This window comes from Camelus bactrianus, chromosome 1, assembly GCF_048773025.1.
Source record: "Camelus bactrianus isolate YW-2024 breed Bactrian camel chromosome 1, ASM4877302v1, whole genome shotgun sequence".
NCBI lineage: Eukaryota > Metazoa > Chordata > Mammalia > Artiodactyla > Camelidae > Camelus > Camelus bactrianus.
The window spans coordinates 56,296,036-56,316,244 of NC_133539.1; the positions used below are offsets into that span (position 1 = coordinate 56,296,036).

Below are 20,209 nucleotides of genomic sequence, written 5' to 3' on the forward strand. Positions count from 1 at the left end.
CAATTTTAACTATTATCTTTAAAAAGAAATGATACCACATTTTTTCCCTGTACATCTAAAATAAATGATTAGGTGTTAGGGAGAATTTTTAAGTGAAATGAATGTATGTCTGATTATCCTATTCCTTGTAAAAGAAGAGGTAAGGTTATACGTAAAACTGACGGTAGTAAAAGTAATCCTGAAGGCTAAGAGAAGAAATTTTCAGGGATCAAGATTTAGACTAGAATTGGTTCCAAGTGAAGGTGAGGTCCAACAAAGGGAATAAACATAGAGAATGATGAACTGGTGTCAAAAGGATTGCTGTATCAAGTAGAATCTAAGTAATGGTAACTTGGGTTTTAGAAAAGTCATTAATACAGACATTAAAGTTATCCTCTTTTAACTACTGTTTGACTACAAGGTTTCTTGATTTTAATTAATCACTTGACAAAGTTAATCATGATATATTTATGAACAACTTGGAGATGTATATGGCAATTTGATTCAGTTGCTAAATAATCATACCAAAGTGAAGAGTAAGAAGATTAAAAAATGAATGCCACATTCAAGGGAGATTCCTTCTTGTAGGGCTACAAACTGTCCTCCCCGTGTCCTTTCAAATTTTCGTAAATGACTTCATTTATTAGGGGTTGCAAATGCCTTCAATGGCTGAACAATAAATGTCAATGTGTGAAGCCAAAATGTGTAATGCAGCAAGAGGAGGTGGTTGGTAAATCAGATAGTAATAGATTTAACTAAAAGGACTCCAATTTTCTAAAAAACAGCAACAATGTGCTAGACAAATAACACATATCAGGGTATGGATTTGGCAGTCAGCTTACAATTTTCTGCTTCAACACAACCACCTAATATTGATGCAAACCTAGAAGAATAGCTTAAAATGTAAGCCAAACCCACAATGTAAAATTTAACAAAGATAAATATAAAACTCAATGATTAAAGTCAAAGTATCAATTTATCATGCAGAATGACAGATAAGACTTGATAGTAATACATCTGGAAAATAAATGATAGGTGTAACCGAACAGAGCTCAAAAGGAATCAACACTGAGATGCAGCTAATGAAAAAACTTGATGCAGTATTAGGTTACAGTAGAAGTATTGTGTTCAGATGAAGAAAGATAATTCTACTCTACTTTGTACAGTTCAGGCTTCATATCACGTACTAATGATATCCATTTTTAGGCAGTGTATTTTATTCATAATATTAACATAGCAGAATACATCAAAAAAAGTTAATGAAACCTCTGCTATAATAGGTCAAATGTTTGAACCAGTACTTCACAGTTTAACGTAAGCCTATCTTTTGCTCAAATAAATTTTATTTATTCATTCCATTAACTACCAAAAACTTGCCAATTTTCTTTAGAACCACAGAAGAGGCCTGTCCATTTTGTAGGTATATAAAACAAACATTTTGACATTTAAAAGCTGTCATTTTGTCTGTCTTCATCTTCTAAGACGCTGCTAGTGTCTCATTACACTCAAAGGCACTGTGAACTACCTTTTACTTCATGGCTCTGTGCTTATATTCAAATCAAATCCACCTTATAAAAAAAGTAACTGAGTCCTAAGACCTAAAACCAAAACAAACACAATCAGTAATACTACCATCAATACTGATCTGAAATAAATGGGCTCAACAATATCATATTCTTTTAATGCTCTTGTTAAACCTATAGATGTTCTGCTGTAAATTAAACAGTCACAGGAATAATCCCTGAGGGGAGAGTGCCCATTCCCAGGAAGTCACATCACATAATATTTTCATGTTTCTAAAGTAGTCTTGTTTGGAGGTTTGTGCAAAAGGTAATTCATGAGAATGGGGATGCTAATATTCAGAGAAGAAAGAAGGACCAGAATTCAGCATTCCTATCATATGCAATTTTCTGGAAAATCTTAGGTCTGCTGTTTTCTTAATGGCGCCCATCTTTTGGATTATTGTACACAATGCCTGAATATTCACAAATTAGTACTAAGTTTTAAAAGTCAAGTACAAAAATACAACATATGAAGAGTATCATTTAGATGGAAATACTGAAAACAGCCTACTAACATAATGAAAAAAGTACTAATTTCTAAGAACAGTTACTAGGCTTTCAAATTACATGATGTACAATTCCAGGGGTGTTTCTCTCAATGATTCAGCTTTCCTATCATTTTTATTAATAAACAATTCTCTAACTGCTGAAAATCACTCCTCTATGAACTCCACTCTAAAACCGTTCATTCAGTTGACAAATTCAAATGACAAAATTTTGATCACACCTAACAAAAATTCAACAAGAGCTGAGATAACTCCATCCACTGGAAAATAGATACTATTTACTATAATGCTTTTACCCCCAGATAATTTTTTATGTCAAGGAACAAAATTGTTTGAAGCTTCAGTTTTAAATAGAATCATGCTATCATTTAAAAAATTTGATGGAATGCAAAGCAGCATATCAGAGAGCCTGGTAATAAGACATTAAACAAAGTGGCATGGTAGCCCAGAATTCTCCTTAGAATTGGGTTTAGGGAACTTGCACTAGCAAAGAAAACCTTCAAAGTGGATGCCTTTTGCTCTGATGAATGTGCCAGGCTGGCTAAAGATGGGAATAATCCTAACAGTAAAATGGGTGTGGACTAGGAAAAAGAGAAATATTCTTTTGCTTGGAGACAGGGGGAGGGAATGGGGTAAGAGAGATGAGCATCTAGCACACAACAGTGATTATAGCAGGCTTCATCCTTATCCCACATCTTCAAAAAAAAATAAATGCCCAAATTACATAAAGTTTTAAAAAATTATAAGTATACCAGAAGAAAACACGTGTGTTTGCAAATATTGGAGGACAAAATATTTATAAGCTATTAAGCAAAATAGCTTAATAGATTTTGAATATTTAATAAGCTTATAAACAGTTATTCATACATCTATGTAAAGCATGTACATATGGAATAAGGTACATAGTAATGAAGTTAAAAGTCAGGATTGTGAGTGAAAATTTTTTTCTTCTTTAAGAATTTCCTAAAAAGAAGCAGTAGAGGCTCAGAGAAAACAGGTACCAAGAAAGAGAATGAGGAAGGCTCGGGAAAGATGGAAAGCCACACAAAAGTTTAGAAAGTATCAAATATTCAAAGAGGATGAGTAGAAACCCAGTAAGTGAGAGGTACAGAAATCCAGAGAAAGAAGTTTAGATATCTACAGAGGAAGTAACCAACAGAGAGAAAAAGAGAGACAGACATAACACCAAAGTTAAAGAGGAAAAATAAACCTGACGGGATGACAGAGACCAAGAGAGTGGGAAAGAAACCTAGAGATAGAGAGATAGAGACCTAGAGCCCAGAGTGAAAGGGGAAGAAATCCAGAAAGTGAACAGAGACTAAAGGAAAAGGAGAGAAAAGGCTTAGAAGAAGAGACTGACAGAAAATGACAGAGAGAAAGAGAATCAGAGATGATGGAGATTGAGAGAATTATAAAATATTCCTATTTACATTTAAACTCATCCATGGCACCTAACCAAGAATTTCATCCCTATAATCCTAAAACACTGAATTCTTCTCCTCATCCTTACAATGCCCTCAACACTTTCCAATTGCCTCCTCACATCTCCTCAGGCTCATGTTCTTACCACTGATCTCTTGCTCAGAGCTTCCCCTGAGCTCTGTGAAACCCCAGAAGAAACTCTTCATGGAGTTTACAACCCCAGTCTCTTCAGAGGCTTCTTTTTACTGCCCTACCAAAGGCAAAACCTGGATCACAACCAAAGGCACTGGTTTCCTTGGACTTCTCTCAAATGAAGACTCCTCTCAACTCTCAACATACTCTAGGACCAGAAAGCGATACTGGCAAACTGCTGGCTCTCTGCTGTCCTGGCCTCAAATAATATCACCTCTCCCTCATTTTTGAACTCCTAAGAGCTCTACCACATGACTACATACCATATCTACCCAACCATTTTAATGTCATCTCTCCACTCAGTGTCCCACCACCACCACCTATTAAGTCACTTGTGTATCTGTCTACTGAGCATCTCCATTTGTATGTCCTTGAGGCATTTCAAACTACTAATTATTTCCTTCCCCCAAACCCTTCTAATATATACACATAAGCAATATATAGTGGTTCTGTTAGAAAAATGCCAACCTAATATAGGTCACATTCAGAGAGAAATCATCTATAAGGATTTTTAAGAATTCCGTAAGACATTTAGATCCCTTTCTAAACATCAGCTCTAAGTTCACTACTAAGTAACCTACTCTTGGAAAGTTAGAACTGACAACAAGACACCTGAGCTCTCAAACGTAGAACAGAATCCATCTTCTCACATGGGATGTATTAGTTTACTACCTGGTCTCTTGTGTGGTACGTTTACCTCTGCCAGAACAACTCAGAAAGCGAGGAAGTGGAGATCATGAGGAAGGCTAGAAGAAATTATCTTTTTGGTAGCTGAAAGATTATGGGAGTTCTTAAACCTATGTATTTCTGCATATCTTTAGAAAAGCTTCCTTTTTGACAAGGGAGGATCATTATTTTGAGCAACGTACCACAACTTTTCTTCCTTTCTTTCTGTTTTTTTTTTTTTTTTTTAATGGAGCTGTCCAATATAAGATGGGTCTTTTTTTCCACTTTGGAAAACTTACAACACTTACGAGAAAGTTCTGAGATAAATGAAATATTAGTATATTTACTTCTTTTTTATAATAGAGAGGTGTACAGTTCTTCTGGTTAACTTCTCTTAATGACTTCTCAATTGCTCTTTATCCATAAGACCATTTAAGATAAATAAGCAGCTCTGAACTGCAGCAGGGAAGAAAATCATCCTCCGGGGTATACAGGTAACAGTCAGTCCATTGTCACTCCTGAGGCAGGATTAAGTGAGAGGGCAGACTCTGACAGGGGCTTCCACCAAACCAAAACCTGACAGGTAAGCCTTTAGGTGCCAACACAAATAGAGCTTGACATTCAAAAGTTTTGTTCTTTCCCTTGTGCTCTTTATCTTCATAAGAGTTAAATGAGTTGACATTTGTAAGGCACTGAAACAGTGCCTGGCATATAAGAAAAGCTATATAAATTAAGTAATCAAGAGATGTTTAAGGGCTTTGTAAGGAGGCCTTTGCAAATGAATCAACATTCAATTCACTGGTTCATGGAACAAATAATTCTGACCTTTACTTTCCTCCCTAGGGTATTATAATGTCTAGCATCTAGTAACAAAAAGCCATAGGGATGCAAAATTCCATTATAAGAGAGCTGTAAACATAACAGATGCTCCATAATTTTATTTGGAAAGGAGAAGGAAAAAGTTCTTAAAGACATGTCAAAAGAGATAGGATCAACGACATAACAGGCAGTTTTAACAGCTAGGTTAAAAAAAAATAGCATGAACCAAGTAATGAGCTTTAGAAACAAGAGTTCAAATACTTATGAAGGTTTACAGTTCCTAATACAAGTAGAGGCATCATTTAAATGTTTAAAAAAAAAAGTACCTAAGAAGTAAGAGTCACTAAAGGGCCAATTTGCTAATTATGGTTATTAAAACATTAGCTATGACACAAACACACATATACACAACAATTATATATATATATATATCTGTAGGCATTACTTTCCTACATTACAGGCTCTGTCATGAAAAATAATTTCTAAGGAAATAATCATAACATTTAATGGCAAATGATTAAACAGTGGTACTCTGGGAAATATGTAAAGTAAAAAGAACTCGGCTAGAAATCAAGAGATATTATAGATCTAAGGGCTCTGGGACAGTATGTATATATATATATGTGTGTGTGTGTATGTGTGTGTGTATATATATGTATGTATGTGTATATATCTATATCTATATCTGTATCTCTGAGGTCCAGAATATCAAATGAACTTACCCAAAGTGGCATTTATTTAGCCAAAAACAATGAAGTGTTTGTTATTTGCCACCCCAACCCCTTCACCCCTTACTCCAAACCAGTGAAAGAAAAATGTAAAGAAAAGACTGAATCTGGGATGGGACAGTGAACAAGCAGAAAGAAAAAGACCACAGTAAAACAGAAGAAACTGATTTTCTATGCCTTCAACTCCAGTGAGTACAATGACATTAGTTACTGCATCTCCTAAAGAGAAAGACCAAGAAGGCAGGGGCAGAGGGCTGCTGGAGATTGAAAGTATTAATCTTCTTTAATTATCCTTTGCTTTCACAGAATTAAATGTGATCATAAACAGTGACCACTTATAAGAAGCTCTTTAATACTGTACCTTTTCCAACTTTCTCCCTAGGCAAGGATAGGTTAAACTTGCCTCCCAATGTTTAGCCTACCAAAGTCCCCTCCCCCTACAAGACCTCCGCTTAACAAAATGACATCATTTTCCTGCTTCCAACAAACAGGTGAACTATCATGGGGCTCCAGGAGCACGTAAGTAACACAAAAGGTTTTAAAAACTATGTAAGTTTGCTTTAGAACTGACAACCAGTATTCAAAAAAAAAAAAAAGGAAATTCTTGAAAATTAATTCCCTTTATCATTTCATTAACATTTTCCTGATATAACTAATGATTTTCAATAATCAAACCTTAAGGTCAGAATCACTAGCGCATGTGTTTTGGAAATATTCCATTCAATTAGCCAAACTGTTTGAGGGTGGGGGGGATGGACTGTTTCTAGAAGAATAAGAAGTCTAACACAATATTCCATATACACTTTCTTTAAGACCTACCTTTTCACCACTTGAGTAGAAGAAATAACGCAACCGGACTATGTTACAGTGATCTAGCTTTCTCATGATTTGGAGCTCTCGGTTCTGAAAAGGAAACACATGAAAATATTTTTTAAATGATAACTGCTATTCATCATATTGACTAATATGCTTCTGAAATAACGTGAAACACTACAAAGAGCAGGCTATAGATATACTACTAAAAAGTATCACCTGTAGACCAGTGCTGACCTGTTACTAGCCTATGAACTATTTATTACTGCTCTGCAGTAAGGTAAATACAGAAATGGAGAAGTGGTGTTCAGAATCTTTTATTACAATCTGACAGAATAACTTTCTAACTATGAATCTTATAGTTAAAAGTAGGGTCTATATTTTGTATTCTCCTAAATTTCACTTTTCTTGTAATTCATTTTTATTGCATTTTACAAAAATATCAGCCTTCAATGAATTGGAAAATTTTAAAACTGATACTTTACTACAAATAGCTGGAGAAGCACTGGTCTATAGTATGTAGAGGATATCTGAAATGAGCTATTTTACTGTAGTTTTTTTAACTATAATAAAAATCAAACTTCTTACCAAACAAATGAATCTGGGTGTTAAGAAAACTTACAAGCCCTATTGTTTTCCAAGATAACAGTGAAAAATCTGAGAGTTAGTCCCATTAGAAGAGCTCAGTTGCTAAGTTTCAGAGTTAAAAAATAGCATACTGGAAACTGTACAGTCCTGATAAATTTAACAATCACACACATAATTTTTATTTTGGGGAGTTTCAAAGTTAAGTTCATTCTTCAAGAAAAGAAAACATTAGATACAATGAATTCCTAACAACATAAATTTTGCAGTAATAATTTGAAGAGTACATACATATTAACAAAGATAAATTACAATATACTTAGCTGTCAGAAATTCAGTTAACAAGATCCAAATTATATAATACAGAGAAAGAATACCAAAATATCTGCTAAGTGGGCAGAAAATATAAAATTTCAGTTAACATAATGATTCAGAAGAGTTATACACATAAAGTATACACCTGGGAATTTGGAAGGGAAATGCGGTTATGGTTAGGAAATAAGGCCAAGTAAAGTGGGGGCGGGGGATGCACAGCAGACAAAGAGCCTAATAAGCAGAACTGTCCTCGAGCTGAGCGGGCTCCAGTTCTTAGAAGATGGTATTAGAAAGTGGCAAATGTTCCTTCTCCTCTAGAAACTTCCAATAGACTCTATGATGGTTCCAGTGTGTTCTCTAAAAGGAAATGGGAAACTCAAGATGACTCTCCATCTGTCCCTTTAAGCTGACTGTGAGAGCTGAGCTTCTGTATACAGTGATAATTTAAATTCTTTTATAAAACATCAATCTTTCATTCCATTACTTAGTATAAAAGGTTTATATGTGCAGCAATAAGCAATATACCTGCTTCAACAAAGATAATAATTGATGTCAGATTCTGAGTTTTGACTGTTACAGAGAAGGACACAGAAAACTTTACAAATTTCAAAACTGTCCATTTCCATTCCAAATTGAAGCTATTCCTGAATTATGTCTATACTTTGTCAATTCACATCTAGGTAGCTAGTTCTGTGGGAGAACTGTTACTAAGCTAAGAATCACTCCTCTCAGATATTAAGATTGTTTTTTAATATAGCCTACTGTGTTAAAATAAGTTATCTATTTTTCAAGACTCATTAACCAACATAACAGAGAAATATTAAATTCTCAGATAATAAGAAGTTGTCTTAAGGTTATGCAGATGATCCTTCATCAAAAAGAATTCATAAGTAAAGCAAGTACAGAGACCTAAATATTCATCCACCCTTACTTTCTGTTCATATTCTATTATTTTTAAAATTCCCTAAAAGATCCAAAATATAAATTTTCTAGAGCAATATTTTGAGTATTTATCAAGCCAATATTAGGTAAAGTTTATGCCTGAGATGGATTTAAATATGTAACTATCCCAAGCCTAACCATTTTTACTGAGTTGTCCTTTATTAGCTCACTAGTGACATACTAATTCTTTAGAAAAAAAACTTATTCTACAAAAATAGTTCACCTGTTTTGTGCCAAGCATCACTCACAATGTTATGGACAGGGCAGTGACCAAGACTGACAAAGTTTCTATGGAGGAAAGGAGGAATAAACCACACATTTTCACATAAAGAGGACAAATCTTGATAGAGAGAAGAGGCTGAATTTTAGACAGGAAAGTCAGAGTAGACCTCACAAAGAAGGTAAGACCTGAACACAAACTTAGTGATATGAAGATGACAACCATGTGAGGATATGGGGGAAGAGCACAGCAGTTATAAGGAACTCCAAATGTAAATGCCTGGAGGTGAGCCTGACGAAGAATGTGACTGCAATATGCTAAGAAAAGGAAGAGAGGTGGGAGACAAGTTCAGAGAGATAGGTAGGGGGTATGTCATATAAACTCTCATTAATCATGGTAAGAAACTGAATTTCACACTAAATGTAAAGGAAAGCCAATGAAGCCAAGAAAATGACATAATCTAATTTACTTTTTTAAACGATCATTCTAAAACCTAAAGAGCATAAATTTGGAGGAAAAAGTGGATCGAGAATTCTGTTTTCCATCTATTAAGTTTGAAATTCTTATTAGATATCTCAGTGAAAATATAGAGCCGGAAATATGCATCTGTATTTGTATAAATGGGACTTAAAGCAAGGGGATCTCATAACCTCACCTAGAATAAAAGTTTGGACAAATACAAAAATATATTTACAGGTATAAAAAGGAGCAGAATAAGTGGAGTAATCAATGAAGCAGGATGAAAAACAAGGGAGAATGTTATCTTAGATGCCAAGTAAAGTAAGTTTTCAGAAAAAAAGAGAGTGACCATTTATGCCCGAAGCTGCCGAAAGGCTGATTAAAATGAAAACAGAAAACTAACAACTGGACATGGCAAATGCAGAATGTTAGTGACTTATAAGAGTGATTTCAGTGGTGACAAAAGTCTGACTAGAGGGTATTAAATTGGGGCTGGGAGACACAGGGAAAGAACTAAGAAGTCAGAAAGTTTAAAAGATAGTAAGAAGTTGTGTTAAGGTTTCAGCTATAGCAGAATGAAGAAATCAGCAAATTCACTCTCCCAAAACACCTATAAAAGAACTACATTGTAGAAAACAATCATTTCAGGGCTCTGGAAATCAACAAAAGGCAACAGCAAATCAAGAAGCATTTATTCATTAAACACTGCTAGATACTGGAGTTAGGATAGTGGGGGCCGGTAAAACCTTTTGCTAGGAAATATTACCATCCTCCACAATCACCTTCCACCTCAGACAGTGAGGTAGTTTTATATGGTCAGGGTTGGCCATAAAAACTAGGAATTTTGCTTCTGTGGAGGGGCTACCATCATTTAGAACAGAACAAAAACCCATGACCAACGGCACTGGTATAAAAATAGCAAATTTGATAGGAAACAAAGTGAGGAAGCCCACAGCTCTGCTACCCTGAGGATGCAGTCCCAGCTGGGGAAAAATGACAGACTGGCAGAACACTAAGAAATGTTAACAGGGAGATCCTGGAGATGAGAGAGGCGCTAAATGAGCTCTCCACATACCCCTGGCTGATTTAGAGGTTCTGCACATATGCAGGAGAGATCCAAGAGGGCCTAGGAGAAAGTACAAACTGAGGCTGACTTAAAAACTGCCCGAATTTTGAATGTATTCCCCAATCCATGTACAGAATTATCAAAAAATGATGGAAGCTTTATAAACTAATGTTTGAAGACAATCTGTAACCAACAGATGGTTGACCACTAAGCTTTGCAGACAAAGAGTCAACTCCTAAGAATCAGGCTAAAAATGAAAATTAGAATAAAGATTTAACACAGAATTCAGGGGCTTCAAACTGTGGAGAAGGAAGATTCTATACATTAGATGCAGGTAAATGGGAAGGGAAGGGAAGGGAAGGGAGGGAGGAAGGGAGGAAGGAAGGGAGGAAGGAAGGAAGGAAGGGAGGAAGGAAGGAAGGAAGGAAGGAAGGAAGGAAGGAAGGAAGGAAGGAAGGAAGGAAGAAAGAAAGAAAGAAAGAAAGAAAGAAAGAAAGAGAAAGAAAGAAAAAGAAAGGAAGAAGGAAAGAAGGAAGAAAGAACCCCCCCCCAAAAAAAAACAAGTTTCAGGAGGATTAAAAAAATAACAGAACCCAGAGTTGCTACAAAATATTATCAAGTATGTCCAACTGTACAAAAAAATTGTGAGATATGTAAACAATAGGAAAAGCTGATCTACAGCCAGGCTAAAAAAGTAAAAGAGCCAAAAGAAACTGATTCTAAGTAGACACAGCTGTTGGATTTAGCAGACAGGAACACAAATCAGCTATTACGTTCAAAGAATGCAAAGACCTGAAACCGTAAAAATCCCAGAAGAAAATATAGGGGTTAAGCTTCTTGACATCAGTCTTGGCAATGATCTTTTCAGATTCAACACCAAAAGCAAAGGCAACAAAAACAAAAATAAACAAGTGGGACTACATCAAATTAAAAAGCTTCTACACAGCAAAATGAAAAAATCTAAGGAAAGGGAGAAAATACTTGCAAATCATGTATTAGATAAAGGATTAATATCCAAAATATATAAAGATCTCATACAACTTAATAATAAAAAAAATTGATTTAAAAATGGGCAAACGACCTGAATAGGTATTTTTCCAAAGACGTACAGCTGGCCAACAAGTAGATGAAAAGATGTTCAACATCTCTAATCACTAGGGAATACAAATCAAAACCACATTTGTTAGAATGGCTATTATCAAAAAAAGGCAAAAAATAACCAGTATTGGTTAGGATGTGGAGAAAAGGGACCCTCTGTGCACTGCTGGTGGAAATGGAGATTGGTGCAGCCATTATGGAAAATAGTATGGAAGTTCCTCAGAATATTAAAAATAGAACTACCATAGGATACAGCTATTCCATTTCTGGGTATATATCCAAAGGAAATGAAATGACTATCTCAAAGAATACCTGTACTCTCATGTTCACTGAAGCATTATTTACAACAGCCAAGATATGGAAACAATCTAAGTGTCCATCAACAGAGGAGAATCCTCAGGAAGATATTCCATCATACAAATCATGAACTCCCATATCTGATACCGAAATACATGATCTGCTTAATACTTTACACTTCAAATGTTTGTCCTGTCATTCTATATGGATTGCAAACTTCTTAAATGTATGGACTGTAAAGTCCTTAAATGCAGACTGTATCATATTTCTTCTTATGACCTACATAATATCTGTTTAGTCCTTTGCACATAGAATACACAGACTGAGTTAACTAGCCTTAATTTACACTTGATCTTTTACCTCAAAGTCACTGAAGGTTTTTTAGTGGAAGGGTAAAGTATTAAAGGAGCTTATTCAGATAAATCTGGCTAGATTATCCCAAACTAATTATGGTAAAATCTAATTTGAAGAGAGAAGGCCCCTGATATTTGGATGTTGCTTCACAGCTTGAATAAGCTATTGTATTTAACTTCCCTCACATGATTCTAAGGAAAAAATATGTAATTACTAAATATTTCCACCTACATCTTACCAACAGAAAACAAATTCAGAGGTGTGAAATAACTTGTCCAATTTATTAATGAAGGGCTCTATTCAATATTTTTTGAGCATTAGGAAATTAAAAAGCTAGAAATAGTGGCAAAGTGGCATAAACAAGTACCTTCAGATATTATAATCACCAAGCACATTAAGGAACACAAGAGACTAGCTGAGGGTTAACAATGAAGTCTTTTTCAAATAATTTAGGTAAAATAGAAATTACACCCTATAGTTCAAGAACTGCTATATCCCACCACCATGCTTTATCTGATTCAGGAATTTTTATCTTATGGTGACCATTTATAAAACTTAACCTAGCCTAATATAAAAATAAACTCCAAACAAAGGTTAAAATGCATATTGAAAAGGTGTCAAAATAAACAAGCACTAGCAAAGAATACTCTGAAAATGAATTTAAGAAAAAAAGTTCCACTTAACATAGCATCAAAAAGAATGAAATACTTAAGAATAAATTTAACAAGAGGGTTTAAGACTTGTACACTGATAACTATAAAACAAAAGAAATTCGAATCTGAATAAAGAGAAAGACATTCTGTAATCATGGATTAGAAGATTAATGTTAAGATGGTAATGTTTCCAAACTGATCTACAGATTTAATGTAATCCTATCAAAATTCCAGCTGTCTTTTTTTTTTTTTAAAAAAGACAAGAAGTGCAAGGGGCTCAGAATATCCAAAATAATCTTGCTAAAGAAAAAAGTTGGAGGACTCACACTTCCACATTTACTACAAAGTTAAATAAGTCAGTACTGTAGTTGCAAAGACACAGACACAGATCAATGGAATTAAACTGATATGAGTCCAGAAATGCCTACATTTATAGCCAACAGATATTTGACAAGAGTGCCAAGACAATTCAATAGGAAAAGAATAATGTTTTCAACAAATGGACCTTGGACAACTAGATATCTACCTGAAAAAAAAGATGGAAGCTGCACCCTTTCTTTACACCAGACACAGAAATTAACTCCAAATGGATCACAGACCTAAATGTAAGAGCTTAAATTACATAACTTAGAATAAATCATAAAAGTAAATCTTTGTGACCTTGGGTTAGGCAAAGATCCTTAGATATAAGACCAGGGCACCAAAAACAAACAAACAAACAAACAAACAAACAAACAAAGGAAAAATAGATAAACTGGGCTTCATCAAAATAAAAAACACTTGTCCTTCAAAGGATACTATCAAGGAAGTGGTAAGACAATCCACAGACTGAAGAAAACATTTGCAAATCATATATTTGATAAGGAATCTGTATACAGAATTAAGACCTCTATTCAACAATAAAAAGATAAATAAACCTATTTTTAAATGAGTGAAGGAAGGACTTCTGGTCTCCAGTTTGGCATTGGAGGAACTTGGAAGTCATTCCTATCATCTTCACAGTAAGAGCTGAACAAACTGAAAACGAGCCCTCTCCTTAAGTCCATCACAGAACTGTGGTCACAGGACAAACTGCTGCCCTAAAAACCAGAGACAAACAGACAGATACATAAAAGCTTACTGGAGAAGCCCAGGAGCAGAAATTGCCTGTGAAGCCAGTACCAGTACAGGAAGACTTAAACTGTAACTGACAGGGGTGCAACTGTTAACAAATCTGAAAGTTAAAAACTACAGAAGGGGGGCCCACACTTTTCTCAGTTTTTACTTCCAGGAGTCCTACCAGGTTCACATAATGAAGATCTAAGAAAAATCTGTTGGCTGCAGGAAGAGGGAAAAAGTAGCCATTTAAAAATAGGCCTAGAGCATTCTTTTCTTGAGACTTCCCTCAAGAAAAACTATTCTACGGAGCTAATTGAACTGAGGGAAAGGAAATACCCAACACTAGCCTTCACTAGACTTTCAAGTGGCCGAAGGGAAATAACCAATTCTAACATCATCTAGCCTTCCATGTAAAGGATGGGAGATATAAAACTCCAGTCCCCTCTACCTTTGTCTCCCCTATTACGGATGATGGGGACAAAAAAACCTAAGAAGCATTTATAAAGGTCAAGCCCACAACACGGGCTCACTAAGAGACTACGACCTAATTTTAGGAATATAGAACACTTGCCCTCCCTCCACACCTTACCACCACTTATGGAGCCCTGTGCTCCTCTATAACAGCAGGGAAATATATGGAAAGAAATACATTTCTCAGACTTTATTTACGAATTCTCTCAGGAAACCCAAAGACAACAGCAGAGACAAAATAAAAGAACACCAGAGGAAATTTTAATTTATGACACAGCTACAGCAAACAATAAACATAATCCAACTCCTGCCAGATAAACATAAAACTTGACATTAAAGGCCTATTTACCTAGATAATTTTTACACAATATAGCAGGTCCAGCTTTCAACATAAAATTACACAGAGTACTGAAAGACAAAAATCAAAATGTAAATAGAGAGCAGGTATCAGAACCAAACACAGCAGAGAGGATAAATTATCAAACTGGGAATTTAAAGCAATTATGATTAATATGCTACGGGCTCTAATGGAAAAAGTAGATAACACACAAGAACAGATGGGTAATGGATGCAGAGAGAGATGGAAACTCTAAGAAAGATTCAAAAGGAAATGCTAGAAATCAAAAAACACTGTAACAGAAATTAACAATGCCTTTGAGGGATTTCATAAACACACTGGACATGGCCAAAGAAGGAATCAGTGAGCTTGAAAAGATGTCAATAGAAACTTCCAAAACTGCAATGCAAGGAGAAAAAAGAATGAAAAAGACAGAACAGAATATCCAAGAACTGTGTGGGACAATTACAAAAGGTGTAACATGCATAATGGTAATAACACAAGGAGAAAAGAAAAAGGAACAGAAATAGTATTTGAATCAATAATTGAGAATTTCACAAAATTAATGTCAGACAACCAACCACAGATGCAAGAAGAGGATATGCCAAAAAATATACACCTAGGTATATCATATTTAAAATGCAAAAGATCAAAGGCAAAGAGGAAATCTTGAAAGAAGGCGGGGGGGGGGCTCACCTACAGCCATATAAAGAATTATATCAAATTTCTCTTCAAAAATCACATAAGCAAGAAAAGTAAAGTAAAATATTTAAAGCGCTGAAAGAAAAAAAAAAGCCATCAATCTAGAATTCTGCATCCAGCAAAATTATCCTTCAAATGTAAAGGAGAAATAAAGATTTCTCTCAGGAAAACAAAAATTGACAGAATTTGTCAACAGCAGACCTCCCATCCAAAAAATGTTAAAATACAAATTCATCAGAAAGAAAGAAAATGTCATAGGTGAGATCAGGTCTGCAGAAAAGAAAAACAGAACACTAGAGAAAGAATAATAAAAGTAAAATATATTTTATTTTTCTTATTCTTAATTTATCTAGCAGGTATCCATTTGTTCAAAATAATAATAACAGTGTATTCAGTAATGGTATCTAACAGATTAGCGAAACTGATGATAGCAATGTTACATGGAATGGAAAGGAGAAATTGGAAATACCTTGTCATAAGGTACTTTAACTATTAGTGAGGTGTTTGTTACTTGAAAATGGACTTTAAAAAGTTGTAAAATGTGTATCGTAGACTCAAGTACAACCAATAACAAAGGTTTAAAAAAAGTATAACAGATATGCTAAGAGAGAAGAAAAAATAGAATCATATCAAATGCTCAATTAAAGACAGAGGGAAAAAAAGCAAAACAAGAAACAATGAACAAAGGCAATGAATAGAAATAGTAAGATATGGTAAAAATGTGGTCCAACTATATAAATAATCTTTTTAAACATCAATGGCCTAAATCTATAACATGAAAGACAGAGACTATCAGTGAAATTTTTAAAAAACCATTAAAATTGTACAGGTTTATACATCACATATCATAATTTAAAAACATATAAAAATCATTTTTAAAATAAATTTTAATATATAATCTAAAAGAAAACGACTTTAAATTCAAAGACACAAAAACATTAAAAGTAGGGATGGACACAACAAGAAAACTACAGACCAATATTCCTGATGGAAACTGAATGTAAAAACCCTCAACAAAATACTAGTAAACCAAACTCAACAGCACATAAAAAGGATTATACAGCATTACCAAGTTTTAAACCTGCAATGCAAGAATTCATACTTGAAATGCAAAGATTTATACCTGGAATGCAAAGATGGTTTTACCTAAGAAAATCAATGTGATACACCACATTAGCAATATGAAGGACAAAAATCAAATGACCACCTCAGTTGATGCAGAAAAAGCATTTAACAAAATTCAACACTCTTTCAAGATAAGAATGCTCAACCAACTGAAATAGATAGGAAGTGCCTTAACATAATAAAAGCTATAGGTGAAAAGCCCACTGTTAACATTATATTCAATGATAAAAAACTGAAAGTTTCTTCCCAAAAATCAGGAACAAGGCAAGGATGACCACTCTCATCACTACTATTAACACAGTACTTGAAACCCTAGCCAAAGCAATTACACAAGAAAAATAATAAAAGGCACCTAAACTGGGGGAAAAAAGTAAAATTATTTCTGTTCACATATGAGATGTTCTTATATGCAGAAAAACCAAAAGAATTTAAATAAATAAATAAATAAATAAATAAATAAATAAATAAATAAATAAATAAATAAAACAAAACACCAACCCTGTTAGAACTAAGAAAAAATTTCAGCAAAGTTTCAGTATACAAAATGAACACTCAAAAATTCGAAAATTGTACCTCTTGGGGAGTGATGGAAATTTTAGGTTATCTTGATTGTGGTGGTGGTTTCAATGGATGTATATATTTATTAAAATTCATAAAATTGTACATCTAAAATATGTGTAGTTTACTGCACAGGAACCATACCACAATAAAGGTTTTTTTTTTTTTAATTGGTTGTATTTCTCTATACCAACAATGATCAAACAAAAAAGACAGCAGTATCATTTACTACAGTACCAAAAAGGATAAAATAGTTAGGGAAAAAACCTGACCAAGGAGGTGAAAGACTTGTACACTGAAAACTATTAGACTTAATATCATTAAAATGCCCATACCACCCAAAGCCAGCTAGATTCAAGCCAATCCCTATCAAAATCAAATGGCACCTTTTGCAGTAATAGAAAAACAAAATCCTAAAATTTATATGGAATCTCAAAATACCCCCAAAGAGCCAAACAATATTGAAAAAGGACAAAGTTGGAGGTCTCACACTTTCTGACTTGAAAACAAGCTACGAAGCAACAGTAATCAAGACAGTATGGAACTAGCATAAACACAGATATGTAGACCAATGGAACAGAACAGAGAAACCAGAAATAAACCCTTACATATATGACCAAATGATTTTCAACAAAGGTGTAAGACTACACAAGGGGAAAGGATAATCTCTTAAAGCAAATGGTACTGGGAAAATGGAATATTCACAAGCAAAAAAAAAAAAAAAAAAAAAAAAAAAAAAAAAAAAAGTGATGAACTCTTACCTAACACCATACATAAAAATTAACTCAAAATGGATCAAAGACCTAAAACTACAAAAACCCTAGAAGAAAACAAAGGGGAAATGCTTCAGGATATTGAAGTTGGCAACATAAATAACTTTTCATGACTAGCTTATTTCGCTTAGCATAATGTCTTTGAGGTTCATCCATGTTGTGGCAAGTTAAAGGAGTTCTTTCTTTTGATGACATCAAAAGCACAAATGATTGAAACAATAGATAAATGGGACTACATCAAACTTTAAAACTTCTGAGTATCAAAGTAAATTAAATCATAAGCTAATTTATATGTGGAATCCTGTAAAAAAAAATGTCAAACTCATAGAAACAGAGAGTACAATGATGGTTACAATGGGCTGGGGGAGTGGGAGAAATGGAAAGATGGTATTCAAAGCCATAACATGATGGGGATCTAATATACAGTGTGGTACCTATAGTTAATAATACTGTATTGTACTCTTGAAATTTGCTAAGAGAGTAGATTTCAAGTATTCTCACCAATGCACACACAAAAAAGGTAATTATGTGAGGTGATGAATATGTTAATTAACTTATTAGGGCAATTATTTCACAGTGTATACATATAACAGATGATCACACTGTACAACACTTTAAACATATGCTATTTTGTGAATTATACCTCAATAAAACTGGGAAAAAGTAGAGTTCAGCCAAAAACAAAACAAACAAACAAAACAATAAACAGTTAAGTTGGTAAGTTTAATTATATATATATATATTTTTTTAATAAAGAAAAGTAAAGGGAAAGAAGACAGTATACTATACTAAGACTAAAAGAAAGCTGAGGTAGTTACATTAATTTCTGACAGACTACAGAGCAAGAATGATTATCAGGGATAAAAGGGGGCATTACATAATGAAAAGGGGGTCAATTCTCCAAAGAAACATTACAATTCTTAATTTGTATGCACCTAATAGCAGAGCATCAAAATATCTGAGGCAAAAACTAGTGGAATCACAAGGAGGAATAGACAAAAATCCATTATTATAGTTGGAGGTTTCAATATCCCTTCATCAGTTATTAGCTACTGATGTATCCAGCAAGTAGAAAATCAGTAAGGATATAGTTGAACTGAATGACATTATTAATCCACTGGATCTAATTAATATATTTACAGAAAAATTTTACTCAATAATAGCTGAATACATGTTCTTCTCAAGCTCATATAGAACATCATCAAGATAGAACTAATTTGGGGCCATAAAACATACCTGAGCAAATTAAAAAGAATAATCATCATACAAGGTATGCTCTCAGACCTCAATGAAATTAAACCAGAAATCAATAACAGAAAAACAGTCAGAAAGACCCCAAAATATTTGGAGCATAAACAACATACTTCTAAATTAACACATGGGTCAAAGAGGTCTCAAGAGAAAATAAGTATTTTGAGCTAAATCAAAATTTGTGAATGCAGTGGAAGCAGTGCTTGGAGGGAAATTTTTAGCAACGATTGCATATATTAAATAAGAAAATCCAAAATCAACCATCTAAGCTTGCAACTTAGAAAACTAGAAAAAGAACAAATTAAACCCAAAGTAGGCAGAAGAAAAGAAATAATAAAAATTAGAGAAGAAACTGAAAATAGGAAATCAACAAAGAAAAATCAGCAAAATCAAAAGACAGTTCTTTGAAAAGATCAATAAGACTGGTAAGCCTCTAGCCAGGTTAACCAAGAAGAGAGAAGACATAAATTACTAATATCAAAAGCAAAGAGGTGCCATCACCACAGATCTCATGGACAATAAAAGAATAATAAAGAAATATCATAACAAACTCTGTACCCATAAATTTGATAACGTAGCTGAAACTGATCAATTTCTTAATCATATCTATAGATGTAGAAAATGTACTTGACAGAATTCAACATCCATTCATAAGAACTCTAAGCAAACTAGGAATAAAGAGAAACATCCTCAACTTGATAAAGAACATCTACAAAAATTCTACAGGTAACTCTATACTTTACAGGCAATAAAGACTCAAGATTCTCACCATTCCTACTCAACACTGCATAGAATGCAGTAAGATGGCCCTGTGCTGCCCAATGAAGGTAATAAAGGGTACACAAACTAAGAAAAAAAAGTAAAGCTATCTTTGTTCATAATGACATGACTTTCTGTGTAAAAAATCTCAAGGCATCAAAAACAGAAAACACCCTGGAACTAATAACCGACTATAGCAAGGTTGCAGGATACAAGATTAAGGTCAACTGCTTTTTTATGTACCAGCAATAAACAACTGAAATTTGAAATTAAAAAACAATACAGTTTACAACGGCACCCACCACCACTGCCCCCCAACAAGAAATACTTAGGTATAAAGCAAACAAACTATGTACAAGATCTACAGGACAAATACTTTAAAACTTTGAGGAAAGAAATCAAAGATCTAAATAAATGGAAACCTATCTTGTATATGGAGAGGAAGACTCAATATTGTCA

General features: G+C 34.0%; 1 protein-coding gene across 3 annotated transcripts in view; it reads right to left on the bottom strand.

Moving 5' to 3' along the window:
* The window catches only part of GSK3B (glycogen synthase kinase 3 beta), a 167,619-nt gene that overhangs the window by 75,358 nt on the left and 72,052 nt on the right, over positions 1 to 20,209 (bottom strand). For all 3 annotated transcript variants that reach the window (XM_045507257.2, XM_010970860.3, XM_010970861.3), the window contains exon 3: positions 6,694 to 6,777. In XM_045507257.2, coding sequence (XP_045363213.1) covers positions 6,694 to 6,777 — 84 coding nt within the window. The remainder of the gene's footprint in view (positions 1 to 6,693; positions 6,778 to 20,209) is intronic.